This window comes from Rutidosis leptorrhynchoides, unplaced genomic scaffold (genome assembly GCF_046630445.1).
Source record: "Rutidosis leptorrhynchoides isolate AG116_Rl617_1_P2 unplaced genomic scaffold, CSIRO_AGI_Rlap_v1 contig579, whole genome shotgun sequence".
NCBI lineage: Eukaryota > Viridiplantae > Streptophyta > Magnoliopsida > Asterales > Asteraceae > Rutidosis > Rutidosis leptorrhynchoides.
Genome location: NW_027266800.1, coordinates 1,002 through 19,168, shown reverse-complemented (window position 1 = coordinate 19,168; position 18,167 = coordinate 1,002). Strand labels below are relative to the sequence as shown.

Here is an 18,167-nt window from a genome sequence, read left to right as displayed (position 1 = left end):
TCCTTGGCTTACTGAAAGAGAATCAAACCTAAAAAAACAATGTCACTGATATTGCTTTCAGGGTCAGGACTTTGTGACATAACAAACAATGTCAGCTTCACGTTTTATTAATTAATATAAACATTTGCCCAATACGAATGACTCGCGTGCACAGCAACGCTCACCCAACTAATGGAGGTGCTTATCACATGTGAGTTAATCGACACAGATGTCTTGTGAATTACTAATAAATTAGGTAGAGGACGCCGTTATAAAATGACGCACTTTTATCAAATGACACAAAAAGAAAGAACAGTTGTAAGGGTCGCTCATGTACAACACGCATAATCTCACAAATCAGGGTGTGATGCAAGCGCGAGTTATATCATAACACAAGCTTTTGTGTCTTGTGAATTAATAAAATAGGTAGTTGATACCTGAAAAATCTAAAAGAAGAAGTTCAATGGAAGAACCCTAAACTGTCTGCTCTTCTCGAATCCATCTCAAGAACCTGCTTATTAAATTTCGATTAAGTTTCATAAATCAGTATATGTAGAATATGGAATTTCAGTAAGATGGTTAATTTAAAGAATCATATATAGGTCAATATTATTACCTTTCTCTGATGTAAGTGCTATTAGCATATTAAATAGGGGATCCAAGTTGCACAGCTAGGATTCGGGGGGACTTCAATGTTTCACGATATTGCTCGATATCGCGATATAAGCTTATCGGCTAATTTCCCAAGCTCGCATGTTGCAGGTCTCGCCATGTATAAGCTCGCAAGTTGTATTAACATTACACACATTAACACAATTTTAGATGCATACACAATTGAAAATGTGATTGCTATACAATTTTACATTAGTGTGTCACTCACTGTCAATTGTTGTAGCTAGAGGGAATGAACAAACTCAAACTCACCGTTGGTAGTTTTAGCTCCTTGTTGGCTAACATAATTATGACAAAATATCTGCAAAAAGAAAGTCGGGAGAGACCAATCCAAATCACAGTTAGGAGGTAATCGTTGGCACCAAATGAAACATGGTTCTAAAAAAATTGAAGTTAAAGTAGAGACACGCACCAGCATTTATTCCTGGAATTTCATAATCTATGTCGACATCGTGAGTTGAAAGGCTGAATCTTCCATCAGCTTTTGTATATGCAAAAACCGAGCACAGATCACTGAAATCGATAATAGACTTATTCTGGAAAGTCTGAGCTTCAGGGTGAACCTGCATGCATATCATGTCAATCTCTTTCCCGAATGAAGCCTGAATTGACGAAATAAGCAATAATGTGAAAAACTGATCAGGATATTAGCATCCCAGATATGAGCCTCAGAACAACCATTTGCTTTTTATGATAGTCCCGTTAAAACCCATTTTGGTTAAGTTCCTTGATATCAGGTTTAGGTGTTGAGATCACCAACATCTAAGCTAAAGCTCCGACAAAAATTCCAAACAAAAAACACTCAATTGCAAAAAAGTTCATAACTTTGACATCAATTTAACACCCTAATTAACAAAATTAAGCATAAACAACTAAAATTTGATTGACTTATTAGGGGATGCAATTACCGCAGACAGATCTTTGGAGAGGGAAGGTAACCACCGAGTTACATATCCTGATGCGGTTCGGAGCCCCGATGTTGGTATTGGTTGATGAAAGCGTCGTCCAATAGGAATTAGTTTCGCACGTCCATGACTAAGTTGATTCAATGCAGTTTTTCGTACTTGAATTCAGAGAGTGAAAAAGGTGCTTGAATTTCCTAGTTCCTAAAACTAAAATAGATCAAGATGAACTTAAAAAACATACATAACAATCACTTTTATGTATCTAATCGATGGAAATTAATATGCAAGGAAAGCCTACACAGAAAAAATTTCGCGAGAGATGAGATGAAGGAAACTGAATAATTTACCTGCGACTGAGAGAGACGATCTAAGCAATTTGAGAATCGAGAAGAAAGCGTTGAGAGATTGTAGTAGCAACTGCTCCGTTATTTGTGGCCGGTTCTTCATCGTGGGCGGGAATAATGAGGAGAAGTTTTGCGTTAAAAACATTAATTAATTAATTATATAATCAAGACTAATTACGACGCCGTTTGGTTTGGAGAAACAAATGAAACTTTTGTTAATTGGAGCGTATACTGCAACACCGTCCTAAGAAATAGAGTTGTCGATCACGCGCGAGTTATAGTTGAAATCTGTTTGTTCAATTATTTAGTTGAATTGTTTAGTTGATTGCTGCAAAATTTGGTCGTCATATTGCAAAATTTGGTCGTCATATCATATATTCTTTCCGTATTAATTTTATATGCAAATATTAATATATGTTTTGTTTTAATTTAAATGTAAATTCGATAAGTTTAAAATAAAAAAGAAAACATATTTGTTCCATTTTATTTCCTTCTCATCATTTACTGTAAATTATGTATTTTTTTTATTTTATGTATACATTAAATAATTTATTATAATATATAATTTTTAATTTATTTTAAAATTGAATTTACGAGTTATTATATCATATTCATCTACATATACATAAAATGCATGTGACTACAAAACGACTAGCAAATCTCACATAAAATTTGATCACAGTTAAATTGGCCATTATTTTTTTCAACACATTTTTACATTATATTTATATCACTCATTTATTAATAATTATTTTATTTTCATCTTTATCTTTTTAATTTATTAGAAATTTCAAATATTTACATTTGGCGGATGAAGTATAATTTGTGAGGAAAATGATCAAGAATCCGATCGAGGTGCCAATTAAAATATATATATATATATTTAGAAAGAAAAAAAACAACCTTGATTGGAGGATGCAAATTTTAAATGCATATCGTCCTGCGATCCGAGCAACTAACTAACCAGCAGCCCACTCCCAATAATTAGAATATTGGCCACATTGGAAACGTATGTTAATGTTAAATACTACTGTAATTAATTAATTTTATAAGTAATAAATAAAAGAGTGTTTAATCCATCCGTAGTTGAACAAACGAATCACATTGCAACCACAAGATCACCTTCTTCTAGTGATCATCGAAAAATAAATTCCCAATTAACTCCACCCAGTTTCCTCGATAGAGTCTAGTGGTGGAAGTGACCAGAAACCAGTGGTGCTAATCACAGGATGTTCCCAGGGAGGTATCGGCCACGCGCTGGCTCGTGCTTTTGCCGCCAGCGATTGTAGGGTGGTGGCCACGGCGAGGTCACTTAAATCCATGGCGGACCTCCAACACGTAGGAAATTATAAATGTGTATTAAAAAACAAAAACGTAAACATTTGCATAAAAATTGTGGGAAAGGTAAACATTTGTAGTCTTTTCGGAAATGACATTTTCGGAACGAGTATTGAGTAATTAATTAGGTGATTCCGAGAATGTTATTTCCGGAATGAACTTTTTTTTTTTTAATCCGAAAACCTCATTTTCGAAAAAACTCTTTGATGTTCACATCTTAAGTTTTGGGTGTATAAAAGTGGCGCACCCCTCCAACACGACCCTCGATTTCTCTTACAGGAGCTCGATGTGTTATCCGATGATAGTGTTCAGAACGTCGTATCGAATCTTGTCGAGAAGTTTGGGAAGACTGATGTTTTGGTCAATAATGCTGGAGTACTCTGTGTTGCTCCTCTGCCAGAAGTCCCTCTATCTACAGTTGAAAATACTTTCAATACCAATGTTATTGGTATAAAATATCTATCCTTTTATCATCTACTCCTTTACTACTTAGCAACTCATCCAATTGCAGGGTAGTAAATTATATTCTAGATAGATGTCCCTTCTGATGATGTAGGCCTTCCTTGGGTCTTGAAAGTACAACGGTATTTTAACAAGATGTGTTTCCAATAATTGAAATCACTGTTTACTTTGGTACGCCAAGTCATGTTTTAACTGTCATGCTCAGTTTTCTTGTTGAAGTTTAAAGATGATGAATGGTTAATTGTTATATTGCTGCTACTGGCCCTTACTTGATCTTGAACCGTACAGAGATAAAAGAATCCACTGTTTCACTCTCAAGTTAATACATTCATGTACAATTTTAAGCCTTTGTTGGGTCTTGAAAGTAAACTGATATTTAACTGGTTGAGCCAGGAAACCCATATTATTTTTCCTCTTCACTAATCATTATGATTGATTTATCAAATCTTTTATGTCTTATGACATTTAGGACCTTGCTGATGATAATTGCTATCTCAGTTCATCGTTTTCAGCTTTGCTAAGGTCTGTCATTTTTAATCCTCAGACGCTTTTTAACTTTGTATGAAGGCACAATGAGAATGGTTCAAGCAGTTGTTCCTCACATGGCCTCAAGGAAACAAGGAAAGATAGTAAATTTGGGAAGTGTTACAGCAATGGCTCCTGGTCCGTGGGGTGGTGTTTATACTGCGTCCAAAGCTGCCATTCATTCACTCTCTGTTTATGACAGCAATATCTTAATGACAATCTATTTTGAACAAGTAATCTTTAATGCTCTGTTGAACTACAATTGTTTTCTAATCATTTCATAGAACTGACGTATATATATGTAACCATGAGGAGAAGTAAAACTGGGTCTGTTGTGTTGATGATATCTTAGTAGGTCTCAAAATTTCAAAGTTGGGTTGTGGACTAGTATTCTTTACTATAAATCTCTGTTCCGTCTTACATTAATCTCCGAAATGCAGAATGGAACTAAAGCACTTCAGTGTAGATGTGGTTAATGTTGTTCCTGGAGCTATTAGGTCAAACATTGGAAATTCTGCTGTCAGCACATACAACAAGATGCCTGAGTGGAAATTATACAAGCCATTTGAAGCTGCAATACGAGAGAGAGCACATTTCTCGCAAAAAACCAAATCTACCCCTACTGACGTGTTTGCCAAGGATACAGTAGCAGCTATACTCAAGAAGAATCCGCCACCGTGGTTCTCGTCGGGGCAATACGCCACTGCAATGGCAATATTGTACCATATGCCTATCTTTGTCAAAGATTTTATAATGAGCAAAGCTATGAAAAGTCAAAGTCAGATCCTGTAAGCTTTCAAGAGCAATTTAATGATGTAAACCAAGTAAAATCATATTGTTCGTTTTGCTTTCAGTTGTACTCTTTTGTATTGCTTGGTGAAAAAAATAAAGAGTACTACTTTATTTTAAGCTCTTCCCATGTTGTTTTCAAATAAACAATGAGTTCTTTCTTCATCCAAACGAGAAAAATTGCAGACACCTAACTCTCTTTTATCACAACTGTATAATCAAATTCCTAACTTGTATTGTCTATTCAATCTAAGAGTGAAAAAACAAAAAATACAAAATTGACCCTATAGTAAAACATTGTAAACTATTTAAGAATGAGGATGGCCATAGTACACAGTTCCTGGCGGCTGCAGTGGCTGGAAACTAGCCGGAGCTGATGGTTGAGTCTGCGGTTGAGTCATTGATATCGGTTGTTGCGGAACCATCGGTTGATGCTGAGGCGTCAAAGGAACCATTGGACTCACCATATGAGGCGGCGCCAGCAACGGTGCAACGCTGCCATAGCCATATAGCTGTTGGAACTGTTGAGATTGAGGTTGATTAGGCAGGACGAGATATTGAGCTTGAGTGGGTCCCACGTTACTCTGTTGGGGCGGTACTATGACTGACTGGTAAGTTGTGTGGTTTGTCGGTGCTGCCAGAACTAAATTAGTGACAGGGTTGGACGTTGACAGGCCGACGCTTTTAGCCTCCTCGGCTGCAAAAGTAGATAGAACGGAGTGCATGATCATTTGAGAGGAGCTCGACGCTGTAAGTTTCTCCACCATCTCAGCCGCCATGGAAGCAGCGCTTCTCTTTGGTGTCTGTCCACCTTTCATGTCTGCCGTCGGAGATGCTTTTGCCACGTAATCATTGTTAAGTCGTTTTCGCATGTTACTGGCTTCCACTGCCTGTGCTTGCGCTACCTGGAGAGATCATAAATTAGATTAATATACATATTAATCTTCTTTTGGGGAAAAAAATAAAATTAAAAACAAAACATGTTTTTACCTGTATCTGAGTTTGGATATTTTCAAGTTCAGATTCCTGAAAGAAGAATTTAGAAGGTAAGAAATGATGCTTGATCTTGTAAATGTATGCTCAAGTCTCAACAAAATGTTCACCCTCACATATTGCAAGTAGAAAGTTATTATGTACCTGTTCATGAAGAGCTTCTTTTAACTGAGATACCAGAGCTTGTCTGCTTGCTTCCACTGATTTAAGTTTCTCCATACACTGTTTTAAGATATTTTCTTCATCCTCTAATTCCTTTGCTAAAGATTCTCGTCTTGGATCGTTCGCTGAAAAAGAAAAAAAAATACCTAAGTTTTAGACAATAATGCCAATTGCTTCATTAAAATAATAATGTCTCAAGATCATAGATTTAATTAAGCCAATAGATGGGTTACTATTAGAACAAGCGCTGTCAAAGTGTTCTTCCATCTTCCTCACTCGATGAACTGCAGACTTGCAATTATTCATCTCTGCTTCTTCATTGGCATGTTCACTAAGCACCATGTGGAAAGCAGACACTATTTTCTCAGCAGTACCTCCAATGGACAATTTCTGGTTTCAGAGACAATTAATGGATAAGCAGCCATACTTTAAAGACAATCCGAAAAGGAATGACTAATGCATTTCAAGCAAAATTTCACACAAAACAAAACAGGAGAATAGAGGGTACCGTTCTAATAGAGCGTGAATCGCGTTTCAGAATTCTGACAGAACGTGAACATTTTTTACTCAACTCCAAGGGTGGAGGTGCCCCTCCACCCATCATTACTTCTCTGAGTCTCCGCGCACGAGAACCGAACACTCTCCTTTCTTCCCATATTTTAATCTGACAGTTATGCAAAACAAGCAATTTAAAATGTAAAACTATAAGTATAGGCAGGCAGGAACACAGGGAAGTATATATATCATCAGTTTTAGAACTAGAAACCATTGATCAAGAAAACAAGGTTCTTACCAATCTAGATACGACGTTCTTTCCGCTGTCATCTCCATTCTCAGAAATATCTTTGAGTGCTGCGGGGAGAGCCTTCCAGAATTCTGCTACGAATTCATTTCCCTTACGCTTGCTGTTCTGTAAAATATCATTTGCAAGGTATAGGAGAGGAACTTTCTGAGCCATATGTGAACTGTGGAACTTTTTACCCCAAGTCTCAACAACAAGTTGTGCTTTACTCCGATGAAAAATGCACCAATGTGACAGAGCTATTATCATAGAGGTCAAGGATAAATCGTGCAGGGAATGGTTGACCAATATTATTGATGTTAGTACATGTTAACACCAATAAAGTGTGTGAAGATTGCTGATGACATTAAACAAAATGTTAAATGGACTGTTCCCAAACCCCATTTCTGAAGTAGTCACAATAAAATGGTTCTAAAATGAATTATATTCTAACTACATTACAACCAGTAAACTGAGAGAAATGTTTCACCCTTTGTGATTAAATCATTTCAAAACAGTAATGCCCCTAAAACTAAAACTCAAAATTAGCAGACTTCCCTTCTTATAACATTATAAGCAAACGAATTAAGTTGGATAACTACTAAACCAAGAGATTCCCAGAAAACAATAATATCAGTAACAACTGATAAAAACAAAGTCCCACGCTTGCTATAACAATGAAGACAAATTAAAAATTGTGATCGAAATTCAATGATAAGTTAAGAGGCAAAGGAAGGATACTTTCAATGCACTGCTGTCTGGAATTGAGCTTGGAAAGCTTGTCAGAAAGTATCTGCTCATTGTATACACTATTCATCCCACCTTAACCTCTCCACTACTTATTTACGGAACCCAAAAAAACACTTGTATATGCTCTCTGAATTCAGCGCGAAATAATTAACTCAAGTAAGCAAATATTTAAGCACAAAAGAGGCTCAATCTAAAAAGCAAAATAAATGGGCTAGCTTGAATCTACAATCTTACGCGACAGAGAGAGAGAGATTATGAGTTTATGCAAATGAATGAAGAGGGATGTAATAAAATTATGAAAATTAACAGAAACCCTAGATATCTGATTCTGCAGAGAAGGCGGTGAAGTGGAGAATTGGAGAAGAGAATTTTTTTAGGCACACAGTAAAACCCACACACACTACTTACTGTTTTCTGAGTTGATTAGCTGTTGTAGTATTTACCAGATTCATGGACGCCGTGCCCAATTACTCATAAACTAACCCAGTATGAAGATTTTTTTTTCCCCTAAATAGTGATTATGTGATTTTTTTTGGTAAAAGTAATCGTTTGGTCCCTATTTTAAACGTTGTTGAACTGTTTCGTCCCTCCAAACATAAATCGAATTAAATGGTCCCTCAAACGTTAATTTTTGAACTAGTTAGTCCCTCGACCCTAACGGACGTTAATTTTTGCCGATTTGGCACTTACAGCCAATCATAGAGTGACACGTGTCACTTACGTGTAAAAAATGCCACCTAGACTTTTTACACGTAAGTGACACGTGTCACTCTATGATTGGCTAAAAGTGTCAAATCGGCACTTTATGTTTGGAAGGACGAAACAGTTCAGAAACGTTTGAAACAGGGACCAAACAGTTTAGAAACGTTTAAACTAGGGACCAAACGGTTCAGAAACTTTTGAAACAGGGACCAAACAGTTTAGAAATGTTTAAACCAGGGACCAAACTATTCAAAAACGTTTAAACCAAGGACCAAACGGTTCTGAAACGTATGAAACAGGGACCAAACGGTTACTTTCGCCCTTTAAATAGTTATGTATATTGTGCTTTGTATTTATTGTTAAAATAATAATATTAATGATATTATATTTATATCAATATAATAACATATCGGATCGGATATTTCGAATGATAAATTTCTATATCCGTATCCAATCCGATCCGCGGACTTTTCGATCCGATCCATAACGGATCGGATTGAATCTAAATTGCCAATCCTAAACATGATTAATGAATTCACTACCTCACGAATTCATGAAGCTCAGACACTAAAATAATTTGATGTCAATAAATAAAATAATTGATTCAATACTTATATATTTATAATTAATGGATACTCGTTTGATAATTAATTATTCATTAGTGTCGGTTCTTAATCTCATTTCACATCACTTTAATTTAAAGCAGTTTAGTATTTTTTTGTAGTTTTTGTCGAGAAGCATATCTATGAGTAGAGGTGGCGAAGATCGATTTTGATCTTAAACACGACTAGTCTCGTTAAAGTCTGAACTAGGATACGGATATAGAAATTTATCATTCGAAATATCCGATCCGATATGTTATTATATTGATATAAATATAATATCATTAATATTATTATTTTAACAATAAATACAAAGCACAATATACATAACTATTTAAAGGGCGAAAGTAACCGTTTGGTCCCTGTTTCATACGTTTCAGAACCGTTTGGTCCTTGGTTTAAACGTTTTTGAATAGTTTGGTCCCTGGTTTTAATTTTTAATGAACCGTTTGGTCCCTGTTTCAAACGTTTCTGAACCGTTTGGTCCCTGGTTCAAACGTTTCTGAACCGTTTGGTCCCTGGTTTAAACGTTTTTGAACTGTTTGGTCCCTGTTTCAAACGTTTCTGAACTGTTTCGTCTTTCCAAACATAAAGTGCCAATTTGGCACTTTTAGCCAATCATAGAGTGACACGTGTCACTTACGTGTAAAAAGTCTAGGTGGCATTTTTTACACTAAGTGACACGTGTCACTCTATGATTGGTTGTAAGTGCCAAATCGGCAAAAATTAACGTCCGTTAGGGTCGAGGGACTAACTAGTTCAAAAATTAACGTTTGAGGGACCATTTGGTTCGATTTATGTTTAGAGGGACGAAACAGTTCAACAACGTTTGAAATAGGGACCAAACGGTTACTTTTGCCGATTTTTTTTAAATATAATTACTACTCATTTGCGTACGTTAATACATATTTTTTTAATTTTTCAAAATATATTAAATATATATTTATTAATATTGATTAAAAATAATTTTTTTAATATATGTAAAAAAATTAAAAGTTAGAAAAAAACAAGTATTAATAACGGAGAAAATATTTGATATGAAAGAGTTTAGGGTTTAGACGAAGTGACGGACTGAGTGTGAGACTGTAGATTGCCTAATTTTCTTTGATATTTCCACTATCAGGACGGAATGTGAGACTGTAGATTGTAATAATTTGTAAATTACTGTAAGATGATTAAAAATAATTTCATTTCGTAAAATGAAGCATAGAACGAAATTAATATTATTACGAAGTTCTCATATGAAGCTCCAAAGAAATTTCAAGTTCACTTCAAAAATACCATTACCTTTGATTTCGTAGGAAAGTGAAGGGAATCGTAAACAAACTATCTATAGTTCTATACTAATACTAATATACTTATATAAATATATGGTGAACATAAAGTATTATTTTTTTGACAAGTGGTTTATTTTTTATTTAGAAAATAAGTTCTTGAAAACTATTATTTTTATATTTGAATAATTATTATCTTGGAGTTTTTTACGTATATCAACATATTAATTACAGTACATATATAATCTATATTTTACAATTCCATCCTTTCTATCTCTATTAAATTAATAATTATTTGTGTGAAGAGAGTGAAAAAAAATTAATGGAAGAATAAAAAATGAAATATTGTATTAAAATTTTAAAACGTCAACTATTTAGAAACAATTCATCCAAAACGTTATCTATTTGTATACGGAAAGAATAATATATATTATTGAAGAAAACGACTACATTCTGAAATTGTATCGAAAATAGGGTATTTTGGCACAACAGCACAAGACCTCGCTACTGAATATTGAGATCAATTCATTGCACAATCGCCTATCCAGAGTAAAAAGGAAGGAAATGAGTCAGCATAGTTGTAACGTTTGAAAATCTTTTTTTTTTTTTTTAACTTCAAATTGTACTCTTATCTGTTCAACCAGAAAAGGCAAGCAGCGGAATGCATCAATACCATTAACTTTAGTCACATATTGAAGTAAATATCATAGCATAGTTAGATTCTAACAATTCAGGTCCACAAGAGTCCATCGAGACAACTTGGGTCAATACCAGCATACAGATTCGAGCAAAATCAACAAAGGAAAAACTAAGCCTACACTAGAAGCCAGCAGCCTTTGGGAAAACCCAAATAAAGACAAGCCATTTCCCTTTAATCCGCTCGCTCACCACAGCTGAAACAACTCCTCTCTATAGGCAAAACCTGCAATAATGTCCTAAACATTATTTAACATAATGATCGACAAAACAGGAGCAGCCAGGGGTTGAAGTTTGGTAGCCTGTCCATACCTACTCTTCTACTGCTTGGTGTTCTTGGCTCGGGCTGCAACTTGTTCTTCCGACAAAGGCAGATAGTAGATACGAGGAGCTGCTTTGGTTTTACGAAACAGGTCATCCAAAGTGACAATGGGTGTCTCGACATTCTCCTCACGTGGAGGAGCAGGCGGAAGAGGATTACGTTCTCTAGCTAGTGGCACGTTAAACAAAGGTGGTGGAGGTGGCAGAGTAGTAGTAGGAGGTGGTGGTGGTGGAAGCTGCTGCCTAGGCGGCTGTTGACGAGGTGAGGGCAGCGGTTGCTTCGGAGCGGAGATTGGCGTAGCTGATGTTTTGGGAGGCTCCACATGCATGTTCACCTCCTCAGGGTCGACAAATTCAGCCACCAGAAGCCGACCGCCGTTCGGAGGCCACTGTAAGTTATAAACAGCATTCCTCGTCTCCATAGCTTCTTCAACTGATGAAAACTGCATTTAAAAAATTTTGAAGAAATAATTTCTTGATCGGCTTACTGGCAATGCAAACTGATATCACCATGGTCCTCAGCAAATTAAAAAAAGGGGCTCAATGGACAGTAAATAAAAGAAAGGGAGATCAATCTTACAGAGACATAGCAATGAGTCTTGATCTGGTCCATCCAGAAACTAGACACAGTCCCAGTTTTCCCCAGCAACTCTTGAACAGCTTTGAGCGTAAAAGGACGCAAAAAATTATCTATGCGGAGAGAATTGGTTGGAGCTTTTTGGGCTGGTGGAACTGAAAAACCAAAACAGAAGGTAAGTCAGATGCATAGTCATCGATAACTAAAGTCTAACATGCAACAGAAATGAACATAAACTCACCAATGCGTTCCTTTGGTGCTTCATCACTAGCGGTAGAGTAAGACCTAGAGAAGTTACGTTTCAGAGCAGGAGACTGAATCGAGTCCTTAGGTGCAGTGCCAACAGTAATATTAGAGCTTTGTTGCTCTGGAATTTTTAGAGACTCTGAGTTCCATCTCCTTTGTCTCTTTACAGGTTCATTGCTTCCAACTGCTTTTTCATCTGCGGAAACAACCCATGGTGTAAATACCACCACCAATACACTTGATTTTACCAGAATGCAAGATGAATGACCAAAAAATTGATATATAATTTCATAATACCAAATACATTATATCCACACAATGGCAAGTGTTAGACAGTCAAAAGCATGATGCAATCTTTTCTCGGTGATAACTGATAACAGCTACGTAAGCGCAAATATAAAAAGAAACTATGAAATGCTCACCATTAAGCTTTCTTTTCTCCGTGATAACAGCTGGTTGACTCTTTTTCTCAACAGGGCTACCCTTCCCATCAGCAGAGACCTCAACTCCTATAACATCTTCATTAATTTCCTCATTCACAACAGACACCTTGCTCTCATTCTTGTTACCCACTTCATCAGAGTTATACTTTGATTCAATCTGCTTACTCTCAAGAACATCTTCTTCCATGGAATCATCACCAGAACTTCTATCTAAATTTAATTTTTCTGAGGACCCTGGATCTGCAGAATCATTGTTCCTGTTTGCGTCTGCATTTGCAGTAATCTTGTCATCTTTTTTTCCAGCAGATATTTTCTTCTCAAGTGGCTCTTCAACATCCATAGGATGTGATTCACCACCAAGTGGAACAACATTGCTGGATGATGGTTCCACCATCTCCGGCTTAATTACATCTAGTACTATTTTGACATTATCAGAATCAGAAATTATATTGCCCTTTAGTTCAATCTTTTCATTAATTGACACAGAATCAGTACAAATAGAATCAGATTTTACTTGAATCCCTAAACTAGGGTTGACCTCAGATACCTGGTTGTCCGAAGCAGAAGAGTCAAGCTTGGCATCCTTGTGTGCAGCCTTTAAAACCTCATTGTCCATCTGGGGTTTTGAATCTTCACTCTCCAGCTGAGAATTCAGGTTTAAATTCAGCCCAGGAGTTTCAGATTCATGTGAACCCAGCCCACTCAATGCCAAATCAGAAACAACAGTCTCAGAAACTTTAGGGACAGAAGACCCCAAACTAGTTGAATTCTCTCTCAGTTCCTCTTCCACCCTTACAGCATTCTTGTCAACCATATTGTCTTGATCCTGACCTGTAACTTTTCCAAAGGCAGCTGCACTGTCATTGATGTCGATCTGCATTTTAACACCATCGACCATCTTACTCTTGTTACCATCACAATCTACAACATCTCTGGCTGGTTCATCAGTAGTGATTGGAATTGCCTCCGAGTCTTTCTCTACAACAACAGTTTGTGGTTCCGAGTTGAAACCATTATTTGTATCCTTAACCTCGTCATCTTTTGCAGAATTATCCCAATCTGGATTCTGAGTTCCAGCATTCTTCCTTTCGATGCGAATGGCTTCATCTAATCTTTTAATCAAATCACTCTTCAAGCCACTGATTGTCAGTTCCCTCTTCTTTAGCTCTTGTTTCAGCTCTGTAACCTTCAACTGATCAATTGAACGATTTCCAATAACTGGATAAGGTGACGACATTTTTCTCAGCTACAGAAACTCTCTTTCACAAACCTAAAAAACAGATTAAAAAAAATAAAAATTAGCAGCCACGAATGTTTCGACTCAACACGAAAAAATTCCCAAGAGATTACATACAGGGTTAATGGATAGCAAAAAGTTAGCTGATAAAAATGGTTCAAGAGCATCAAGACCTAGGACAGGAAAAGCATGATTTTGATGTTCAAAGTTAATGGCATCAAAAGCAAGTAGCTTAACCCAAACGATTGAGCTTACGATTACAGATGTACACAATATCCATTGATTAGTTACAGCCAAAACTGAACAGGTTTAGACAGAATCGACAGCATTATCATATTTGTTAAGTATCAAAACAACTTACAGAAGTAATCGCTTCGAAATCTAGAGACTAGGCGAAGGTTCAAACTTGGCCTACGAGACAGATAGTAATCTAAACTTCCCCACACAAATGACAAAGCTCACCCTTAAGCCTGAAAACAAACGAAAAGAAAACCTAAAACAGCGAAACCATTAGAAAACCAAATGGAGGATAAGAAAAATCAAATAATTTTTCCAAACTGCAGAATAAGAAAAATGAGGCGATTTAGGGTTTTTAATTTGGGTCTATTTGGCATCTCTTGGTAGCGAAATCGAAGTATGCAGTAAGGCCGAGAAGACGGAAGAGGTAGCTCACTGATGATTAAATACCCAAAATATCCTTCTGGGTACACGTGGCAGTAAACTACCAACAGTTTTGATTGGCAAGCTAGCGTAGCTTAGCGAATTGATATGGCTTTGGAGGTCCTCATCAGACACTATATTAATCGAGGATATCCTACCAAGGACTGTCTCCGCAGCATGACACGTGGACGCTGCGAAAGAATTACACTTCAGCAATTGTCCGAAAACTCCTTTCGCTGACTGGTCATTACTCAAAAGCACGTCTGACAGTTTTGTCTTCTAGCAGGTGACGCATTCTGCTCCAGAGACTGTCTCCTCTGCCTTTGGGATCGTCTCTCTCGCTTCTCTCTCTAGAGAATTCAATTGCTTTCCTTTTCTTTCCTTATAATCTCGATCGATTTCATCGACTCAGATTCATTCCCTCAGACTTTTGATGATGATTAATCTCTCTTTTTTCTTTTTGTCTTTGTAATCTCTATTTTTCTCTCCTTTTGATTGATTTAGATCTCGATGATGAGCGAGGTCCCAATAATCGCTTTGAGAGAATCCTTAATCTCTCTTTTCTCTTCTTATTCGTACCGATTCAGATTCCTCTTGACGATTTTTTTCGATCGTCGATCGATGACATAGCCAAATCGATCGATTTCCTACTTCATTCTAATATCATCCTAATATACTACCACCAGATTCTTAATTTCGTCGTTTATTCCCATCTATATGTGATTTCACGTTCATTGTGTCGTTTTGGTTTGTTATTTTTTCCGTTAAATCACTCTTTTCTCTCCTTCGTACTGATTCGGATTCCTCTCAACGATTTTTTCCAATCGTGGAATCGTCCATGAAAATCAGATTATTGAACCTATCAATGGTACGATTTATCGATCGATGACCAGAGCCATGGGCTGCTTCTTTGATTACTTTCGCATAAGAGATGACGATTCTCGCGCCCATCGAGTTTGTGTTAAACCTTTTATTCAAATTCGATTATCGTTCAATTATGCGATGAACCGGGTGTCAAACTTTTTATTCAAATTTGTTGTGCTTAGGTAGAATGGATCATTGTTTGTGTCCTGTTGTACACTTGCTAATAATCATATTTTTGTTTCTATTGTAGGTTCTATTTTGTATGATAAATCCTATAGCATGTGATGACTACACAAGTAGTGGAAAGAATGCTGATAAAACATTCACATATTTCTTCTCGCACTGAACTCCTGATATTGAGTTGGAAAGGTCGAGTAATTTACCCCTGTATTGCTAAAAATTCTTTGACATTGATTCTGTTTGTTTATTTATTCATATGCGAATGTCGATGAAATAATACAATTCCAACATGAGATCTAATAGAGATCTATTAGTTATTCTTCCGTATATTATTTAGAAATTAGCATATTTGATTAGTTTATAATATTCATGTGATGAGTACAACTATCTACTGTTTGATTGGAATTTAGATTTTATACTTTAAAACTTTAAGAGAAGTCTTTCTAGTAGGATGGAGCCATTGTTCGTGACGGGTTATACAATTGCTGTTCCTTTCCATGTAATGAGAATAACTATCTGTTGTTTAATTGGAACTTATGTTCTATGGTCTAAACCCTAAAGAAAAGTTTATCTGATTTGATTATAGAACCAGAAGTGTTTGGATTATGATTTGTCTTTTGAGTACCGGCCAGAAGATGCACCTTCTAATTGTTTTGTGAAATCCAGGATTTATGATGCTGTGATTTGGTATAATGGAGTATTTGTTTGAGTCATGTAGTACAATTGATGTTTCTTTTCATATCTTTATTGATTATCTGTCTTTGTTTGGCACTGTTGTGATTTAACAATTGTTTGGCACTATTGTAATTAGTCCTTTTTTATTTATGGTAATTATATAAAAATATCCATTACAAATATTTATTTCTGATAGTATTTTCACACATGATACTGTATAATATCTTTTGTATTTGCAAAGTTCATGGACACAGTGCTGACGTTATTATAATATAGAGAAGTTTTACGTAATTTAAGGTTATCATTAATTAGTTTATCAATTATTTTTCTAAAAAGCATTCATCTTCAGTCACATTCTTTCTACATCCATGTCGCATAATCTCCCATTAACACTTTATGCTATTCCTTTCTTCTTCTTCTAATACCAAATTTGTTATTCGGAATTCATCTCAAATCGTCTCTGTCGTTTAATATTGAAGGTAAGTGAAATTGAATTACAACTTATTAATAAGTAATCGCGATGCATTGTTGTAATAATATTTGTATTCACATGATACTACACATGAAATATGGAGATCAATCTATTGCGTGGCCTCCTGTACAAGTATACGAACAACTAACTTTTCACCTGCCTCCATCGCGTCCCATTATATTCCATGTCAATGGTTCAAATGGGGAAGATGAATGTTTGGGTGATATTCCAACAAAATTTGAGGCATGGATGTTAGCGAATAACTGATATCCATCGGCTAGGGAATTAACTTATGATAAATTTCCTACCAAGTTCTGATGGTCGCTATGCAGGAACCACGGTGGTTATCGAGAATATATTCGGTAGGATATAGTACTATTGATGGTGGGTCACTGTCCTGTGATAGTGGTGAAATGTATTACTTGATGGAGCTGTTATACAGGGTTAGGGGACCATTAAATTATGATGACATAAAGACGGCCAACAGTGTACTTCATCCTACCTTTAAAGATGCATGCTATGCAGCAGGTTTAACCCCTTATTTTGGATCAATGTAATATTCCTGCTTCAATTTGTGATTTGAATAGCGTTTAAGAGCACGCTCCGTTTGAATAAAATTATGAGAACGTACTATATGATTCATTTTGCAATAGTACCATCCTTGATTTGTACATGTTATATTCACCATGTTCTCAATTTTTTCCAATTTCTTATTTGAATAGAATGGTTGCCTCCTGCCCTTTACAATGTAATGTCTCAGCTATTGTAAGATGTAAAATTTGATTCCAGCATGAAATGTCCTGAGACATCGAAAGAACTATCGAACTCGATGCGTAATTAAACAATTATGAACATGTTTTATGTTTGGCTGTGAACATTGTACGTGTTCTTTTTTTTTTTGTAATTCAGGATTTAGTAATTTTTTTTAAGGTGTCCTTAACTGTAATTAGTCATTTTTGTTATCTATGGTAAGAAGATAAATTCTCTTTTTTCAGATATTTATATAATTATATGTGATAGTGGTGAAATATATTACTTCATGAAGCTATTATACAGGTCAGTGGACCATTAAATTATGATGATATAAAGACGGTCGACGGTGTAGTTCATCATACCTTTGAAGATGCCTGCTATGCATTAGGTTTAATCCTTTAGGCTTTTAATTTGTTATTTGAATAAAAATTCAGAATACGTTATGTTTGAATAAAATTATGATGACTTACTATAAGATTCATTTTGCAATAGTACATCTCTCATATTGGAATCCAATTTTACCTTCTCAATTTAATCCAATTTTCAATTTGAATAGAATGGTTGCCTCATGTCTTTTACAATTTAATATATTAGATTTTCTAAGTTTTAAAACTTCGATTCCAGTATGAAATGTATCGAGATATCCGAAAAAAATACCGTTCTGAAAGCATAATTAAATAATTATGAATATGTTTTAGCTTTGCCTGCAAAAAAATTAGGATCTCTATTAATTGCAAATATAAGATCGTACTTACGAAACACGTA

At 35.7% G+C, this 18,167-nt stretch overlaps 3 protein-coding genes across 3 annotated transcripts; 1 reads left to right on the top strand and 2 right to left on the bottom strand.

Moving 5' to 3' along the window:
• The first annotated feature begins 2,017 nt into the window (after window positions 1–2,017).
• LOC139884628 (short-chain dehydrogenase RED1-like) lies at window positions 2,018–5,017 on the top strand. Its single transcript, XM_071868643.1, has 5 exons — window positions 2,018–2,027; window positions 3,084–3,228; window positions 3,487–3,686; window positions 4,268–4,412; window positions 4,651–5,017. Exons 1-5 carry the CDS (start codon window positions 2,018–2,020, stop codon window positions 5,015–5,017), a joined length of 867 nt encoding a protein of 288 aa, XP_071724744.1.
• A 305-nt stretch (window positions 5,018–5,322) lies between these two features.
• Window positions 5,323–7,767, bottom strand: LOC139884627 (uncharacterized). The gene is made up of 8 exons (XM_071868642.1): window positions 7,692–7,767; window positions 6,963–7,210; window positions 6,678–6,833; window positions 6,403–6,559; window positions 6,152–6,294; window positions 6,005–6,040; window positions 5,659–5,919; window positions 5,323–5,598 (listed from the first exon to the last, which is right to left on the bottom strand). Exons 1-8 carry the CDS (start codon window positions 7,765–7,767, stop codon window positions 5,323–5,325), a joined length of 1,353 nt encoding a protein of 450 aa, XP_071724743.1.
• A 3,527-nt stretch (window positions 7,768–11,294) lies between these two features.
• On the bottom strand, window positions 11,295–13,798 carry LOC139884626 (uncharacterized). Its single transcript, XM_071868641.1, has 4 exons — window positions 12,541–13,798; window positions 12,114–12,314; window positions 11,876–12,027; window positions 11,295–11,738 (listed from the first exon to the last, which is right to left on the bottom strand). The coding sequence occupies exons 1-4, from the start codon at window positions 13,796–13,798 to the stop codon at window positions 11,295–11,297; spliced, it is 2,055 nt and encodes a 684-aa protein (XP_071724742.1).
• Between the last annotated feature and the right edge of the window lie 4,369 nt (window positions 13,799–18,167).